Here is a 15,043-nt window from a genome sequence, read left to right on the forward strand (position 1 = left end):
TGTTTGCATTCCCCAAACATTGTTTTTTACCTTTATTTTGGTTGGTGAATTGGCTTGGACATTTGACTTGGGGGTAATGAGGACAATTTAAAGGTTTAGGTGATTTCTATTTAGGAGCAAAATGGAGAGCCAAAACAGACAAACCAAGTAAAACCAACAACAGGGTTTTCAGGGTTCTTTTGTAAGTAGCAGGATTGCTGAGCCAAACTTGTCTAAGCAAAAAAGGGTATCTTGTAATATAAAAGCTGGAAAGTCCCAGGAAGACTTGACTCTGGGCATGCCCTTGACTCCAGGACTCAAGCCCTTTTATATGAGTGTATCTCTTGCCTCTGGGGTTGGTTCCAGTCTCAGACAGGCTCTCCCTCATGGCCACAAGATGGCTGCCAGTGCCTCCTACTGTTGTATCTTTCCAGCAGAAAGAGTCGTGTCCCAGAGTTCTCAGCAGATGTCCTGGGAATGTGAGAGTCTGTCGTGTACCCTCCCCTGTTGTCATGTCTGAGCCGAGAAGGGAAGGGTTGGTCTCTTCAAAGCACTGGTTTGAGTGTGGGCCTAGACCATCAGAATCAGGGTCACCTGAGAACTTGCTGGAGATGCAGATTCTTGGACCTCACCCAGGCCTACTGAATTAGGCCCTCCAGGGGCGGGCTTAGCGAGGTGTGGTTTAACAGACCCTCCAGGTGGTTCTAATTCAACTTAAATTTGAGAACCACCATTTTAAACAGCAAGATTAGTTTACTCTTACTTTAAGATGGAGGATCGTGGCCGCTGGGAGATCACTCCAGCAGGTTAACGCTGAAAATAATGACAAGGTAGGTGTTTGAATTGGAAAAACAGTGACTGGGATTAAAGAAGCACTTGTATCAAATTCTTCCTTTAGGGAATATGTAATTAAAAATTACTATTGCCATCTTTTTGAACGAGGAAGTAATGTCATTGCATGAAACTCTTTCATTTAAATGTTATCTACTTTGATTAAAAGGATTTGTGCTATTAACACTTGGTGAAATAGTAGCTGTCCTTTACTGAATGTCTACTAAGTGCCAGGCATTTCCTCTACCGCTTTTCCCTGGCTCCTTACAGCAAGGTATTCGGATGAGAAAGTGGTAGCTGACAAGGTTACGGACTTGCTTATGGTAGGACCACCTTGTAATTCAGGTCTGGCTGATTTTGAGGACTGCATTTTCTCCTTTGCCCCCTACTGAGTCATCCTATTTCAAGTTTTCTAAATTGGAATGGAGGCAGGAGCCTGTTTTTCAGAAGGCTCTGTTTATTGTCATGTCCTACCTGTTTTAAGAGCTGCACTTTCTGTTGAGTTTTTAAAATTTTTAAGAAGTGGGAAATCAAGTCATCAGTCTGACCTATCTGGGCTTCTGCCATTTGCAAAATCATTTCTGTTTCTGTGTTGCACTTAATGAGCGTTTAATTTTTTTTTTTTTAAAGAACTCACTGATTGCCAACGTAATTAAAATGTGATTAGTCTGTGATTACTCAGAACCTGCTCTGGCCCCTTCAGTCATATCGCTGTCATGGTGCAGACGTCTCCTTGCTGCAGCTGAGGATTTTCCAGCAGGGGGAGCAGAGAGACATTTCATTTACATAGTGGTGGGGCTCCCTGAGGAATGCATTCAGAATAGGATCTGGAGAGCAGAGGCACAGGGCCCAGGGAAGCCAAGCCCCAGTGGTCTGTTCGAAAGCAGTACACACTTACTTAATACATCTGGGCTCTCATTCTTTTTTAAAAAAATATTTTTATTTATTTATTTATGGCTGTGTTGGGTCTTCATTGCTGCCTGCGGGCTTTCTCTAGTGGTGAGCAGGGGCTACTCTTCCTTGTGGTGCATGGGCTTCTCATTGCGGTGGCTTCTCTTGCTGCGGAGCACAGGCTCCAGGCACGTGGGCTTCAGTAGTTGTGGCACGTGGGCTTCAGTAGTTGTGGCTTGCGGGTTCTAGAGCGCAGGCTCAGTAGTCGTGGCACACGGGCTTAGTTGCTCCGCGGCATGTGGGGTCTTCCCGGACCAGGGCTCGAACCCGTGTCCTCTGCGTTGGCAGGTGGATTCTTAACCACTGCGCCACCCTGGAAGTCCTAGGGCTCTCATTCTGATCCCCCATGTCAGCACCTGTGCTTTTCAGTGGTGCTCTTAGAAGTTAAGAGGAAGCCACTCTGGAGTAAACTAATTTACACTGAAGTGTAGATGACTGAGAACTATTAAGCTTAGGGAGAAGTGTTTGATATTTGTTGTTCTAGGCAGTACACAAATGAGAAGTCCAGGTGGATTGGTAATTTTGAGCTGGCTGGGCGGGGGGAGGCAATTTGTAGAACCTTTAAGATTCTGTCCATGTTATCAGCTGCCTTAAGCTGTTACTGATTTACCCGTATCCTCCTTGTTCTCTTTTTGGGAATTGAATAGTTTTCTAAAAGCTCCAAATCCACCCCCAATCCCCACCACACACACGGGTCTTTTCTCAGAGCAGGAATGAGGGAAATCAAGCTGTTGGGGGTGGAGACTGTTTGATATAGGGTGTTTGTGAGTCAAATGCTGGTCAATTGGGGATGACATTTTCCCTTCTGTTGTTAGGGGTGGGTTATGAAACACATTATTCAAGTTAGGAAGATTCAGTTGGAAAACTCAGTTTTGGTGTCTCACCAGAAGGCTGCAGAGCCCTGGGGTCTTGGTGGTGGTTTCGAGGAGTCTTTTGGTGTTTCTGTATTCTGAGCACTCTGTAGATTGACTAAATAACGTGTCATGGCCTTAGGATAACCACTGCTTTTCAAGTGGATGTAGATGCTATAATTGTTTATAAAATATAAATTAATTAAACTGCACTCCTGAATCTAGAGTTTGCTTTCGGTCATGATGTGTGGTTGAACTATAGTTTTCAAAAAGGTAAATGATGACTGTCACGTACATAAAAACTGAACACATACTAAGATTTTCTTTGACTCATGAATTAGGGAACCAGTTAGTTGTTATTACTGGTTCAAAAGCATCTGAAAAGCTATTTAAAAGATATCTAAAGATAATTTGATGGCTGAGTTAGGTATGAAACTAGTGTCTATCAGGATCATAACTCCTTGAAGTTACAGGTGTTGACAGAAGAAAGATGCACAGCCTGAAAGTTTCAAGTGAAGTTTTCTGCGGGGACCTTACTGAGGACTGTAGCTCTGAAGAACTGCTCTGAAGAGGTAGAGAAGGAGCCAGGATATATAGGAGTTTTTTGCTGGAAGAAAAACATGTAGTCGAGCATTAAAAGATTACTTTAATCACAAAGAAAAGACATCTCAAGTTAATGATTTTAGTACTTTCCTATATAGGGGAAGATGCAAGAGTCTGGGCTCATTGAAATTATTTCTTAGATATGCATCTTAACTGTCTATCTAAGGCTAGTATCCAGAGCACAGAAAGCTTGCTGTTCTTCTCCATCCTGATTTCCCCTCAGGGTGCACCGTGGTGGCGTAGCTACAGTGGCTGATGCAGGCTTGATCTGTGTAGAGCTGGAATGGCAGACAGCGTTCCCTTCCACAGCACCCTCTCTCGGTCATAAATTCGACCAAGGTTTGGAGGGCATTTGGTGACCAATTTGTCCTACGGTATTAGGAAATCTCATGCGTAGGTCAGACGAGGATTTTGTTGATAGGCCATTCAACATGCTATTTTTGGATCAGGCCCTGTTGATAACCTAAAATTCTCTGGATCATCTGTCTTACTAGTTTATTACGATCCAGGAAATGTTTTCCCTTATCAGTTCTTTCCATGTCTAGAGTTGTACTAGTACAGTTATTCTATATAGAGTTATATATGTGGTCAGTTGCCTCAAGATGTTTAGCCACCATTAATTTTGTCAGAGGCCTGTTTACACGTCAGGTAATGCAAGAGACAACAATCTTTTTTTTTAATAAAAAAATATTTTTTATTTTTGGCTGCATTGGGTTTTTGTTGCTGCACGCGGGCTTTTCTCTAGCTGCAGCGAGCGGGGGCTCCTCTTCGTTGTGGTTTGTGGGCTTCTCATTGGGTGGCTTCTCTTGTTGCAGAGCATGGGCTCTAGGTGCATGGGCTTCAGTAGTTGTGGCACTCGGGCTTAGTAGTTGTTGGCTCGCGGGCTCTAGAGCGCAGGCTCAGTAGTTGTGGCGCACAGGCTTAGTTGCACCGCGGCATGTGGGATCTTCCCGGACCAGGGCTCGAACCCTTGTCCCCTGCACTGGCAGGCGGATTCTCAACCACTGTGCCACCAGGGAAGTCCCAAGACAACAATCTTGTGAAATAGAATGTCCGTAATATAGCTAGTAACATTAAGACAACAATCTTGTGAAATAGAATGTCCGTAATATAGCTAGTAACATTAATAAGGTCATAGTACAGCAGAGAGATACAAAACATAAACAGTTTGAAACAACAAAGAGAGAACAAATTAAAACAATGATTAGTATAACTAGTTGTAATCTGGATTGCAGTAAGCCATCAAGTCCAGAGGGGAGCCAGTTGGAGAAGCCAAATCCTGGGGGGATCAGGTAGAGAGAAAAAGGTAATGTTTCATCTTTGTTTACAAAGGTAAACTTTATCAACATGTTGTATATCATAGTTAGCATAAGAGGAAAGTTTTTCTGGAAAAGAAAGATTAAAAGCCACTAATATTTCAGACAAAAAGGCATAAATTTATAAATTATATTTATCATTCAGTTCCATGTGATTAATTCCTGTTGATCTAGATGAAGCCATCAGGTTTTCTATTAGTTTCGTAATTTCTTACCCAGTTTGGTAGTATGATCTAAAAGTCATCAGAAACTTATATTTGTCAAAAAGTCCTTTTTATGGATCTTCTTGAAGATCTTCATTTTGTAAAAGTATCAGAGTAAAACAGTTATAACAGGGAAGAGCCAAACCTGACTACATGTTGGATCTGTTTCTTTTACTTTAACCTTTGCTTTCCGCTGCTTTTGTTCACTAAAAGGATACTCTCTGTACATAATGGCCTGCCTCGGGGAACCCTGCCCCTCTGCCTGAATGTTAAACCAAAGTGCCTTTGTTCAGGCAAACATCCGGACCCTCTCCACCTGTGGATGGCTACAAGAAAGAAGAAATGAACACATCCCCTCCCCGAGGCTGGCCATTCCAGGTGATATTTGCAAAACTTACGGCCTTTTTACTTTACTTCCTCATCTCTTCCCCCCTCTGTGCATCCAAACTGGCATCCAAACCCCGATAAGATGGTTATTTTGAGATTTCGGTCAAAATATTTAAAATATTGAGACTTCAGCCATCTTCTCGGTCTGCCAGCTTTCCGAATAAAGTCGTATTCCTTGCCTCAGCACCTTGTCTCCAATTTACTGGCCTGTTGTGCAGCGAGCAGAGCGAGCTTGGACTCGGTAACAAGTTTGGCTTGGCCAGCCGGGCGCGGTCAGGAACATTGGGACAAGGCCCTGGCTGCTGCCAGGACCATTTGTCCTGAGCGTCTTCCCTTCAAAATTCCCTGAAGCGGCACCAGCTACCCCAGCGCTTGGCAGTTGAAGCAAGGAACCGACCAACTTCCGCAAGTCCACAGACTCGATTTTGTAGAGATTGGTAAGTCTACCCAGTTTGGTAACCGGTTCGTTGGTTGTGGTCTTGATCTTGTTTTGGTTTTGTGTATCCTTTTGTGTCGCGAGTTGGGGAACTTGAGTTTGTAGGGTAAGTCGCTCCGGTGTGCACACCCGGAACATATTCCCCTCTCAGTTTGGGCTTTTCCTTTACGGGATAAGCCAGTTTGTTTGATTGGGGTACCCTGTTGGAGGGGGGACTTGTCGTCAGACTCTACCTGATTTGGGACCGGTTCGGTAGGGAACTAGTTCGTTGGTTTTGTAGGGTAAGTCTACCTGATTTGGGAACTAATTTGTTGGTTTTGTAGGGTAAGTCTATCTGATTCGGGAACCGTTGGTTTTGGTCTTGGTTTTGCGTGCATCGATGCTAGAATTTGTTTGGGCCTTTTGTGTTGGAATTTGTTGGCGTCTTTTGTGTTTTGGTGTTATCAAACTTATAAAAAATAGGAAATACTCCATCCATCCCGAAGGAGAGCCCTTTGGAGCGTATATTAGATAAATGGGCTAAACATAGCCGGGAGCCTCTGACTAAGAAAGACATGATGTACCATTGTAATAGGATGTGGACCCAATATGTAAGATCAGAAGGGCAATGGCCCCTGAATGGCTCACTCAATTATTACAGGATCTCGCAGTTAGAAGTGTTTTGCAAAAGAGCAGGCTGTACCGGCAGTTGTTCCAACTGCCCACCCCGCATGCCACCGCGATATTCACTGCCTCCTGTTTCCCCTACCCGTGGGTATCTAATAGAAGTTTCTTTGTTAACCCTTGGAGCACAGGAGCCTGATTTAATATCACCAGCTAAGACTCCACAGGGCACCCAATTCGGACTAGGAGCCGCTTCCGCAGCAGGGCAGTTTCCCTTGCGCTGACATCCTGTAAGAGGCCAGGGGGACTCCCTTGGACTTGAGGCGTCAGATTCTAATTTCCCCACAGGAGCTGCAGGTAACTTTGACAGTGGGGAACAAGTTGATTGACTACCTTCCCTATTTATCTTAAGAGGCTTGTAAATATTAAATAAAGGGGAAACAAAGTCATCCTAGGAAAAACTTGCCTGTGTCTTTGAGATGCAAATGTCCTATCTGGTCTTCTCAGGAACCCTCATTTCTGCCATCTTTTTAAAATGCAAACTTTGAAAAGAGGGTAAAGTAATTTAGAAATTGACTTGTCAAGGCTAAATAAAAAACCTAAGTGTATTTTCTATAAAAATTCAGTCATCTAGACAAGTGAGCTTGATTTGTTCCATCTGCCAGAAACCTAATTTTAATCCAACCTCTTTTTGTGAACTGATGGGTTTTGTTAGACCTGCGCGGTCTCCTAGGAGTTTCAACTCGCCCAGGAAACAACAAGAGTCGGAAGTCGATGCAAAACGCAAGAGGTTTATTGAAGGCCGGTGCACCGGGGTTCCTTGGTCCTCACGCAGGAGGTCGAAGAAGGAACCCTTTTGGGCGCGAATATGTCAGTTTTATAGGTTCCCACTTCCCCGTATGTAAATTATAGATTTGGTTGTGTTCTCCTGCTGATTGGTCCCGGCTTAGGCTCGGACCAGAGAGGGAACTTGTCCCCAGCTGCCTGATTGGTCTTTGACAGACACCTTTTTTACATTTTGTTATCTCCCTCCTTCTCGGAAGGGGGCCGGACATCCTGGAAATTCACCCATTGTCTAAGAAGCCCCTATTGTCTGGAGAGTTCTTAATCATTAGCTGGAACAATGTCTCTCGAGTCCCACAGTTTTACATTGTTGTACCTGACTCAGGGCTGAAATTTTGAAATGAGAACTGTAATGTCTCTGTGTGCTTGTGTCCTTGTATGTGTCTTTGTCTTCGGATAACATTGCTGAGGTTGACTTGTGGATGAGCTCTATTTAATTGGCTTAAAGAAAAGTAAGCGCTTACAAACCAAACAATTCTAAATACAAGAAAAATTAAGCTAAATGAGTTTCAGGTTCACGTGAACTGAGACATATTCGGTATTAATGTTTGTTGATCTAATTAATACATGTCATTAGAGTCATCAGGTATAATACTTTTATTGTGCCTAGGTTTAATATAAACTAAATAAAATCTTGTTATATCTGTTGCAAATTTGTCATCAAGGAAAGTAACTTGATGTGAAGAAACTTTTAAGAAAATGCAAATGAGATAAGAGCTTTAGGTGAACTTTAAAAAATAATGATCTTTTAGGAATGTCTATCTAAAATTACTCTCTCCAGATATTAGACAACTTGAAAGTTAGAATTGTGCTAAAATGAATTAAGTGATGGAAGGTTTATGGAAAGTGGACCCCAAGAAAAGAGTTTTGTTCATGGTCAGGATTGACTAAGTTTAAAACAAGTTTGAGTAAATAAATTTTAAAAGTAAGCTGTTGCAAAACTTGAATGTGGCTTTTCTCTTTGTTAAGAAGACAAGGTTTCCTAGGATTTTGAACTGCCTTTGCTAACAGATTTTAAGTTTCTCTACCTTTTAAGTGATCTGTTCTATATTTGCCTTTGAAATCTTTTATTGTTACTTAGGTTAAGTGAATAACTATTGTTTCCCAGTGACCTGTGATCCTATCTGACTGTTTTAATTAAACCCTTTTGACATTTTTTTGACAAAACTTCCCAAATCAAATTATGAAGCTCCTTTGACCTCTAGCTAACTTTGGGATGCTTCAAAGGGCCCCTGAAACATCCCAAAGAGAGATATTAACTAATTAGGTTCACTTGGTATGTTGAATTACGTGGGAAGTGTTGTCAGATAAGTAATAAATCTTCTTGGGTTATATTGTATGGCAAATGATACAGGTATTCTAGAGATTATATGGAGTTCCTAAAATTTGGTATGTCCTGGTAAAATGTTATCAGTCATAATTCTAGTTATTATCTGAAAGTGTTCCATGTCACAGCAGTAACCAAGTTGCTTTGTCAATTGCACTGTAATCAGATTTAAACGTGCCTTCTTAAGTCTTTCGTCATTATAGACAGTTATGGTTTCACTCTGACGCCTTTGCAAAAATGCTTCCTCTTCAAGAAGATTTATAGAAAGGAGCTTTGGATAAATACAAGTTTCTGACTTTCAGACCATCGTGGTGAACTGGGTAGGAAATCGAAGAGTTCTAATGGGAAACCTGATGGCTTCATAAAGCTGTTAACAAGAAGGATTTAGTTACATAAGACTGAGTAAACTGGTGAATATGGTTATAATTTTTATGATTTCTGTCTGAAAAATGGTTTAAATTTGTGTTTTCCAGGTGTAAGGAAAACCTTCCCCTTAAACTAATTATGACTTGCAGTAATTTGGTAAATTATACCTTTGTAAGCCAGTTGTTTGTGCTTTGTGTCTCCCTGCTGCACTCTGTCTTTGTCAGTGTTACTAGCTGCATTACTTATATCCCATCTATTTTATAAGATTGTTGTCTCTTAAAGTACCCAGTGCGGGGCTTCCCTGGTGGCGCAGTGGTTGCGAGTCCGCCTACCGATGCAGGGGACACGGGTTCGTGCCCCGGTCTGGGAAGATCCCACATGCCGCGGAGCGGCTGGGCTCGTGAGCCATGGCCGCTGAGCCTGTGCGTCTGGAGCCTGTGCTCCGCAACGGGAGAGGCCACAGCAGTGAGAGGCCCGCGTACCGCAAAAAAAAAAAAAAAAAGTAAAGTACCCAGTGCGTAACCAGGCCTCCAACAAAACTTCTATCGGCTAAACGTCTTGAGGAAATAGGTCACATTTATAACATAAAATAATTGTAATAGTGTGATTCTAGGTATGGGAAGAAGCAACAAGGGAAAATGTCTCCTGGATCATAATTAGATAGAGGATCCAGAGAATCTTTAATTATCAATAGGGCCTAATCCGAAAACTAGCACCTGGAGTGGCATATCAAGAATTTTCGCCTGATCTGGGATGAGCCTCCCAGCGCCGTGGGACAAATTTGATCATGAAATGTCTCCCAGTATTGGTCAAAATCCTGACCAAGAGGAGAGGATCTGAGAAATGAAATATTTCCTGCCACATCAGTCATTAGTGATTGCAGCCCTCCAATGTGAGCCGTGGGCCCCGAGGAAACTCAGGGTATGAAAATACAGGATACAGGCCCCAGATAGCTGAGGTGCATATCAAAGGAGTGATTTCAGTGTATTTTCCCATACATAGAAAAGGGCTAAATTCCTTAACTTGAGATGGTGCCTCCTGGGATTGAAACCCTCAAAATTCCTGCTGAATAGATCATAACTCAACTTTTAGGTTGTGAATACTTTTTTAAGACTACAGGAGTAAAGGAGACACTTTCCAGAGAGGAACAAAAGAAACAACGTTTGGAACACTGGCACTGATGGTGAACACTCCCAGGAAGATCCATCTGACTTTGTCACCCGTTTTTCTACAAGATTGTGGAATGGACATTGACAGTGGGGAATTGTAACAGGGAAGAGCCAAACCTGATTACATGTTGCATCTGTTTCTTTTTTTTTTTTTTTTTTTTTTTTTTTGCGGTACGCGGGCCTCTCAGGGTTGTGGCCTCTCCCGTTGTGGAGCACAGGCTCCGGACGCACAGGCTCAGCCGCCATGGCTCACGGGCCCAGCTGCTCCGCGGCATGTGGGATCTTCCCGGACCGGGGCACGAACCCGCGTCCCCTGCATCGGCAGGCAGACCCTCAACCACTGCGCCACCAGGGAAGCCCTCAGCAAAGCATTTTTAAAAGCCAGGCGAGGGAGGTGTGTCGCAGGTTATGTGATCAGCCTGTGCACAGTTCTCTGATTGGCTGATGGTGAGGCAACAGGGTGGTGTCACAGGGGTTGACATTATCAATCCTCAGGCTCCAGTAGGCCTGGGGGCCATGTACTCATGATCATCAAGTAGTGAACATCTTCCATTTGGTGCGGGGTTTTCACATCTGTAAAACAACTTAGGAAATGTGCATCAAATACTGTTGTCTAGGTACAGAGAGTAGCTAAAGCAGAGGATATGGGGAGGGGTCTGTCCCGGGAAGGCCCCATAGGGTCCTGCTCGGTTACAAGTCAACATTTTTGAACTGATTTACCTTGCTTAAAAATGCCTTTTCTAGCAATATAAAAAGGGGTCTCTGTACTTTTTGAGAGTGTGGTGATGCTATTTTTGGAGGAAGACCTCTGGGAACAAGGAGAAGAATCAGCAAGTGGCTTCCCTGTCTGGTTTATTCACCTTGACTTTCTCTTTGGAAACAAAGATAAATTGAGATTTCTTACCTGTTGAATTTTTGCAGATTTATCGAGATTCTCTTTTGCTGTTGGTTCCTAGCAGGAGGGCTTGAATAATGCATGGAGCGGTCGCTTCTATTGATAAACACAGTTAATTTTAATTACAGGACTAAGATTTATGCTAATATTTTTTTCTTTATTTTTATGATTTTGAGTATACACGTGAATTAATTGCTTTTAACTAAAGAGGGGAAATGCCTTTGGAGGCTTAATGACGTGTTTGGATGTGTTGGAGTGTATGGATTTGTTCTTTTCTCTATGTCTGTCTATTTTGTTAACATATTGGCTTGTTGGTATCTGAGCAATGCTTCACTGAAATGACCCTGGCTTATGGTGAGAAGTGCTCATTAAATACTCTGTTCAGTTATGTAAGGCATTGTTTTGGGGGACAGTTTCTTGTGAGGGAAAAGCCTTCTTCGGAGGATCACATACTCTGTTCATTCCATGAAAATTCTAAGAGGGCAGCCACCTTGTGGGAGACCAGCCCCGTATCTCTCAAATTGAAGATTTGGAATTTGATATAAAATTATTCCTAGAGAGCTTTAAAAACCAACCAGGGTCTAGGAACATGAAAAAGTCTCAGCCTACACTCTCTCTTGTTTACTAGGGTGGGGATGGGTTCTTAGTGATGGGGAACACTGGGGAGGGCCGACAAGGGTAGGGTCCCTGGATCTCTAAGTGCCAGGCAAAATGATTGTCATTCACAACTGTTTTTGCCTGGTTTCTGTTTCAAACCTGTGATTTTTTTTTTTTTTCCGGTGTGTGTGTGTTGGGGTTTTCAGCTGATGTGATAGCTAGTGACAAAAACTTAGTTAAGGATGGGAAAGGCAATCCCCTCTGATTCATTTCTTTTTAAAATAATTATTTCACTAATTTATACCCCAATTTATACTTTGGTAGGGGGTTTATAAAAATGTATACAATATGAAAAGATAGAAAAACAAGTGAGGACATGGGGTGAAGGGAGCCATGCCTACTGCATGCTGAGCACTGTTCTCTGTGTCTGGAATATTCCAGTAAACACAACAGACAAATGAAATTAAAAATATATATATTTGGTGAGTTTATAAAACTAAAAAAAAAAAAACCCCAAAAAATCCCAAACAAACTTCTCATCCTTATGGAGCTATGTTCTAGCCTGGGATAAAAGGAAATAGACAGTAAGTAAATACACAAGTATGTGATATGGTGTTATTTTGAGCTCTGTGGACAACAGTAAAACAAGGTTGGGGTGAGGGTGGGGTGGAAGGAGGGAGGAGTTGCTATTTATAAGGAAGGCCTCTCTGAGATGACATTTGATCTGAGACCTCGATGAAGTGAGGACTGGATCACGTGGCATCTGAAAGAAGAGTTTCAGATAGAGGGACTGTAGGTGTGGGGCTTGAAGCTCTCTCTGTCAGTGAGAGGAGTAGCCGGTGTGTTTGAGGAGAACCCAGGAGGCCAGAGGAGCTGGAGTGGAGGGGGAGAGTGGAAGGAGGTGGGGGGACCTCATAGGTCATCGTTAGAGTGAGATTTGCAGCCATACTGAGAGTGGTTGGTAGGGGTAAGGGAGGAAGCAGGGAGCCCTGTTAGGAGGGGAGGCTATTGTAATAATTCAGACAAGAGATGATCGTAACTTAGATTGGGGCTTACTAGTGGAGGTGGTAGGAAGTCGTTGGATTCTGCATATATTTTGAAGGAAATGCTGGATATATTTTTGGAGGATTTGCTGATGGATTGGATGTGTGTAAACAGTGGGAGAGAGGAGTCCAGATTTTGTCCTGAGTTACTGGGGGAATTGAGACGGATAAAGCTGAGGAGATAATGCTCAACAAACTGGGAATGAAAGGGAACTTCCTCAACCTAATAAATGGTACCTACCAAAAAACCACAGCTCACATCATGCTTCATGGTGAAGACTGAGTGCTTTTCCCCTAAGAGCAGGAACAAGACAAGGATGTCCACTCTTGCCACATCTATTTAACATTGTGAAAGAGGTACTAGCCATGGCAGTTAAGCAAGAAAAAGAAATAAAAGACATCCCGATATGCAAGGAAGAAGTAAAACTAATTGTTTGCAGATGACATGGTCTTGTATATAGAAAATCCTAAGGAATCTACTTTAAAAACTATTAGAACTAATAAATGATTCAGAAAGGTTGCAGGAAACAAGACCAATATACAAAATTCAATTGTAGTTCTGTACATTAGCAGTGAACATTCTGGAAATGAAATTAAGAACATAATTCCATTTAATGCCATGAGACTGGATGAGATCAACCAGAGAGGGAAGGGGTAGGGGAGGTTGCAGAGAGAGGATGAGAATGTACAGGGTGTGTGTGTGTGTGTGTGTGTGTGTGTGTGTGTGTGTGCGCGCGCGCACATGTGAGAGAGAGAGAGAGAGAGAGAGAGAAGATAGAGAGAGGGAAGAAAGACTTGAGGTCAGAGCCCCAGGTCACCAATGTTTAAAAGTCAGGAGAAGCCAGTGAGGCACCTGGAAAACAAAAAAGACAGCCATGTCCTGGGGGCAGATGTTTGGGGAAGGAGGAGAAGTGGTCCACAGTATGTGATGCGCCGAAGGCTAAGATGAGGACTGGGGATTCACAGCTGAATATGTGGATGAGCATTGGTGAACGGCAAGAGAGAAAGAATGAGAGAGGGAGGAGCAAGGAAAAGGGGCTGTCCAGAACCAGTACACTTGTAAAACACAACAAAACTTGAGTACCAAAAACAATGAATATGCAAGCCCATTTTTTCCCTTAATTAGATTCAACAGACATGAATATTCCTCTCAAATTATTATAAGAGTCTGTAAACGCTAACTCCGTTTCTGTACCTGTCTCATCGTAGTCTGCAGCAGTTTGCGGAGTTACACTGGTGCCAGTCTGTGGAAGCCACTTTGCCCGTGTTGTGCAGGCCTAGGATTGGCTGGGGGGCGGTGGGTGGGGGAATGAGCTGAAATTCCTTCACCGTGGATTTGGTACAGCATATGCTGTGCAAGATGACAGCAGATACTTGTTAGAGAATAAACATCCATCTTAAGCTCCAAGAGGCTATATATCTCCTTGTTCAGAAGGCATGAAGCCTGAATTTTGGTCCCATGGAGGTTATAATCATGAGCCAGTCAGAAATCACAAGACGCATTTCTGAGCATTATCCCTTTCTATAAATGATAACACCTATCTGCTGTCTTCCTCCTAATCCTGACATTTGTGTGGTATTTTAGTCTGAATTGCTCATTTAAGCCTCATACAACCTTGTGAAGTGGGTGGATTTTTCATTTCTGTGAAGAAATGGGCTCCGAGAGATGAAACAACTTCTCCACCCTCATGCCGCTTGGAAGTGATGGAGCCGGGACTACCCTTTGAGACCCATGAGCTTGCCACCAGACTGGACTGTGGGACTTTTAATCCCCTTTCAGATAGGAGCTTAAGGTCAGCTGTAAAGTTCATGTCCTGCTTTGTTATGAATTTGCAGGTTGAAGTTGCTGTCCCTTTGGGTAGGTGGGTGTGTTCTCAACGTAGTAAATAGACTGTCTTTCATTCTGAACAGTTGCTGGATTACACTCTCGTTGGCTTTAAATTCTGGTCAGAAGTGCTGTTGATTTCTAGAAATGCTGCCTTGTAACTGAGTTGTTTCCTCTTTCATAGTGTATGAATTATTTGCATTCATCAGTCACATGGGGACATCTACCATGAGTGGACACTACGTTTGTCACATCAAAAAGGAAGGAAGGTGAGTCTTTTTGAGAAGGTAAACTAATATCTATGTTTTATTGAGGACGTGCTATGTACCAGGCACTCCACTAGGTGTTTCATATGTTATCTCATTTGGTTTTCATAATGGTCTTGTAGGGATAGACTCTTAAAGCCATTTTACACATCAGGGCACTAAGGCTCAGACAGGCTAAATAGCTTGATGTTTGCAGCTGTGTCAGAGCTAGTATTCAGAGTCACTCTTCACTGTCATAGCAAGGGGACCTCCCAAAGTAAAGACGCATCCCGCAGCAGAATGTGTGTCCATATTTGGAACCTCCCCAGGGTTGCCAGGTTTAGCCAACAAAACGAAACAAAACAAGAAAACCAGGATGCCCTATTATGTTTGAATTTCAGATAATGAATAACTTTTTAGTATAAATATGTCTCAGCTGTTGCATGGGACATACTTGTATTAAAAAAGTATTTGTTGCTTATGTGAGATTCAAACTTGACTGGGTATCCTGTGTTTTATCTGGTAACTCCAACACCCAGTGTTTGCCCTATTGTAGCTTTGGCTTCTTAAGAA

General features: G+C 42.7%; 1 protein-coding gene across 4 annotated transcripts in view; it reads left to right on the top strand.

The window, feature by feature from the left end:
- Positions 1–15,043, top strand: part of USP13 (ubiquitin specific peptidase 13) — a 136,242-nt gene that overhangs the window by 98,676 nt on the left and 22,523 nt on the right. For 2 of the 4 annotated variants that reach the window (XM_060150050.1, XM_060150051.1), the window contains exon 20: positions 14,410–14,494. The exons of 1 other annotated variant lie outside the window; for it this stretch is intronic. In XM_060150050.1, the coding sequence (XP_060006033.1) occupies positions 14,410–14,494 (85 nt within the window). Of the gene's footprint in view, positions 1–5,027; positions 5,219–14,409; positions 14,495–15,043 lie in introns of those variants that run through there. One more of the 4 variants, XM_060150052.1, reaches the window with a different exon arrangement.

The sequence above is a fragment of the Lagenorhynchus albirostris genome, chromosome 5, assembly GCF_949774975.1.
Source record: "Lagenorhynchus albirostris chromosome 5, mLagAlb1.1, whole genome shotgun sequence".
In the NCBI taxonomy this organism is placed as follows: Eukaryota; Metazoa; Chordata; class Mammalia; order Artiodactyla; family Delphinidae; genus Lagenorhynchus; species Lagenorhynchus albirostris.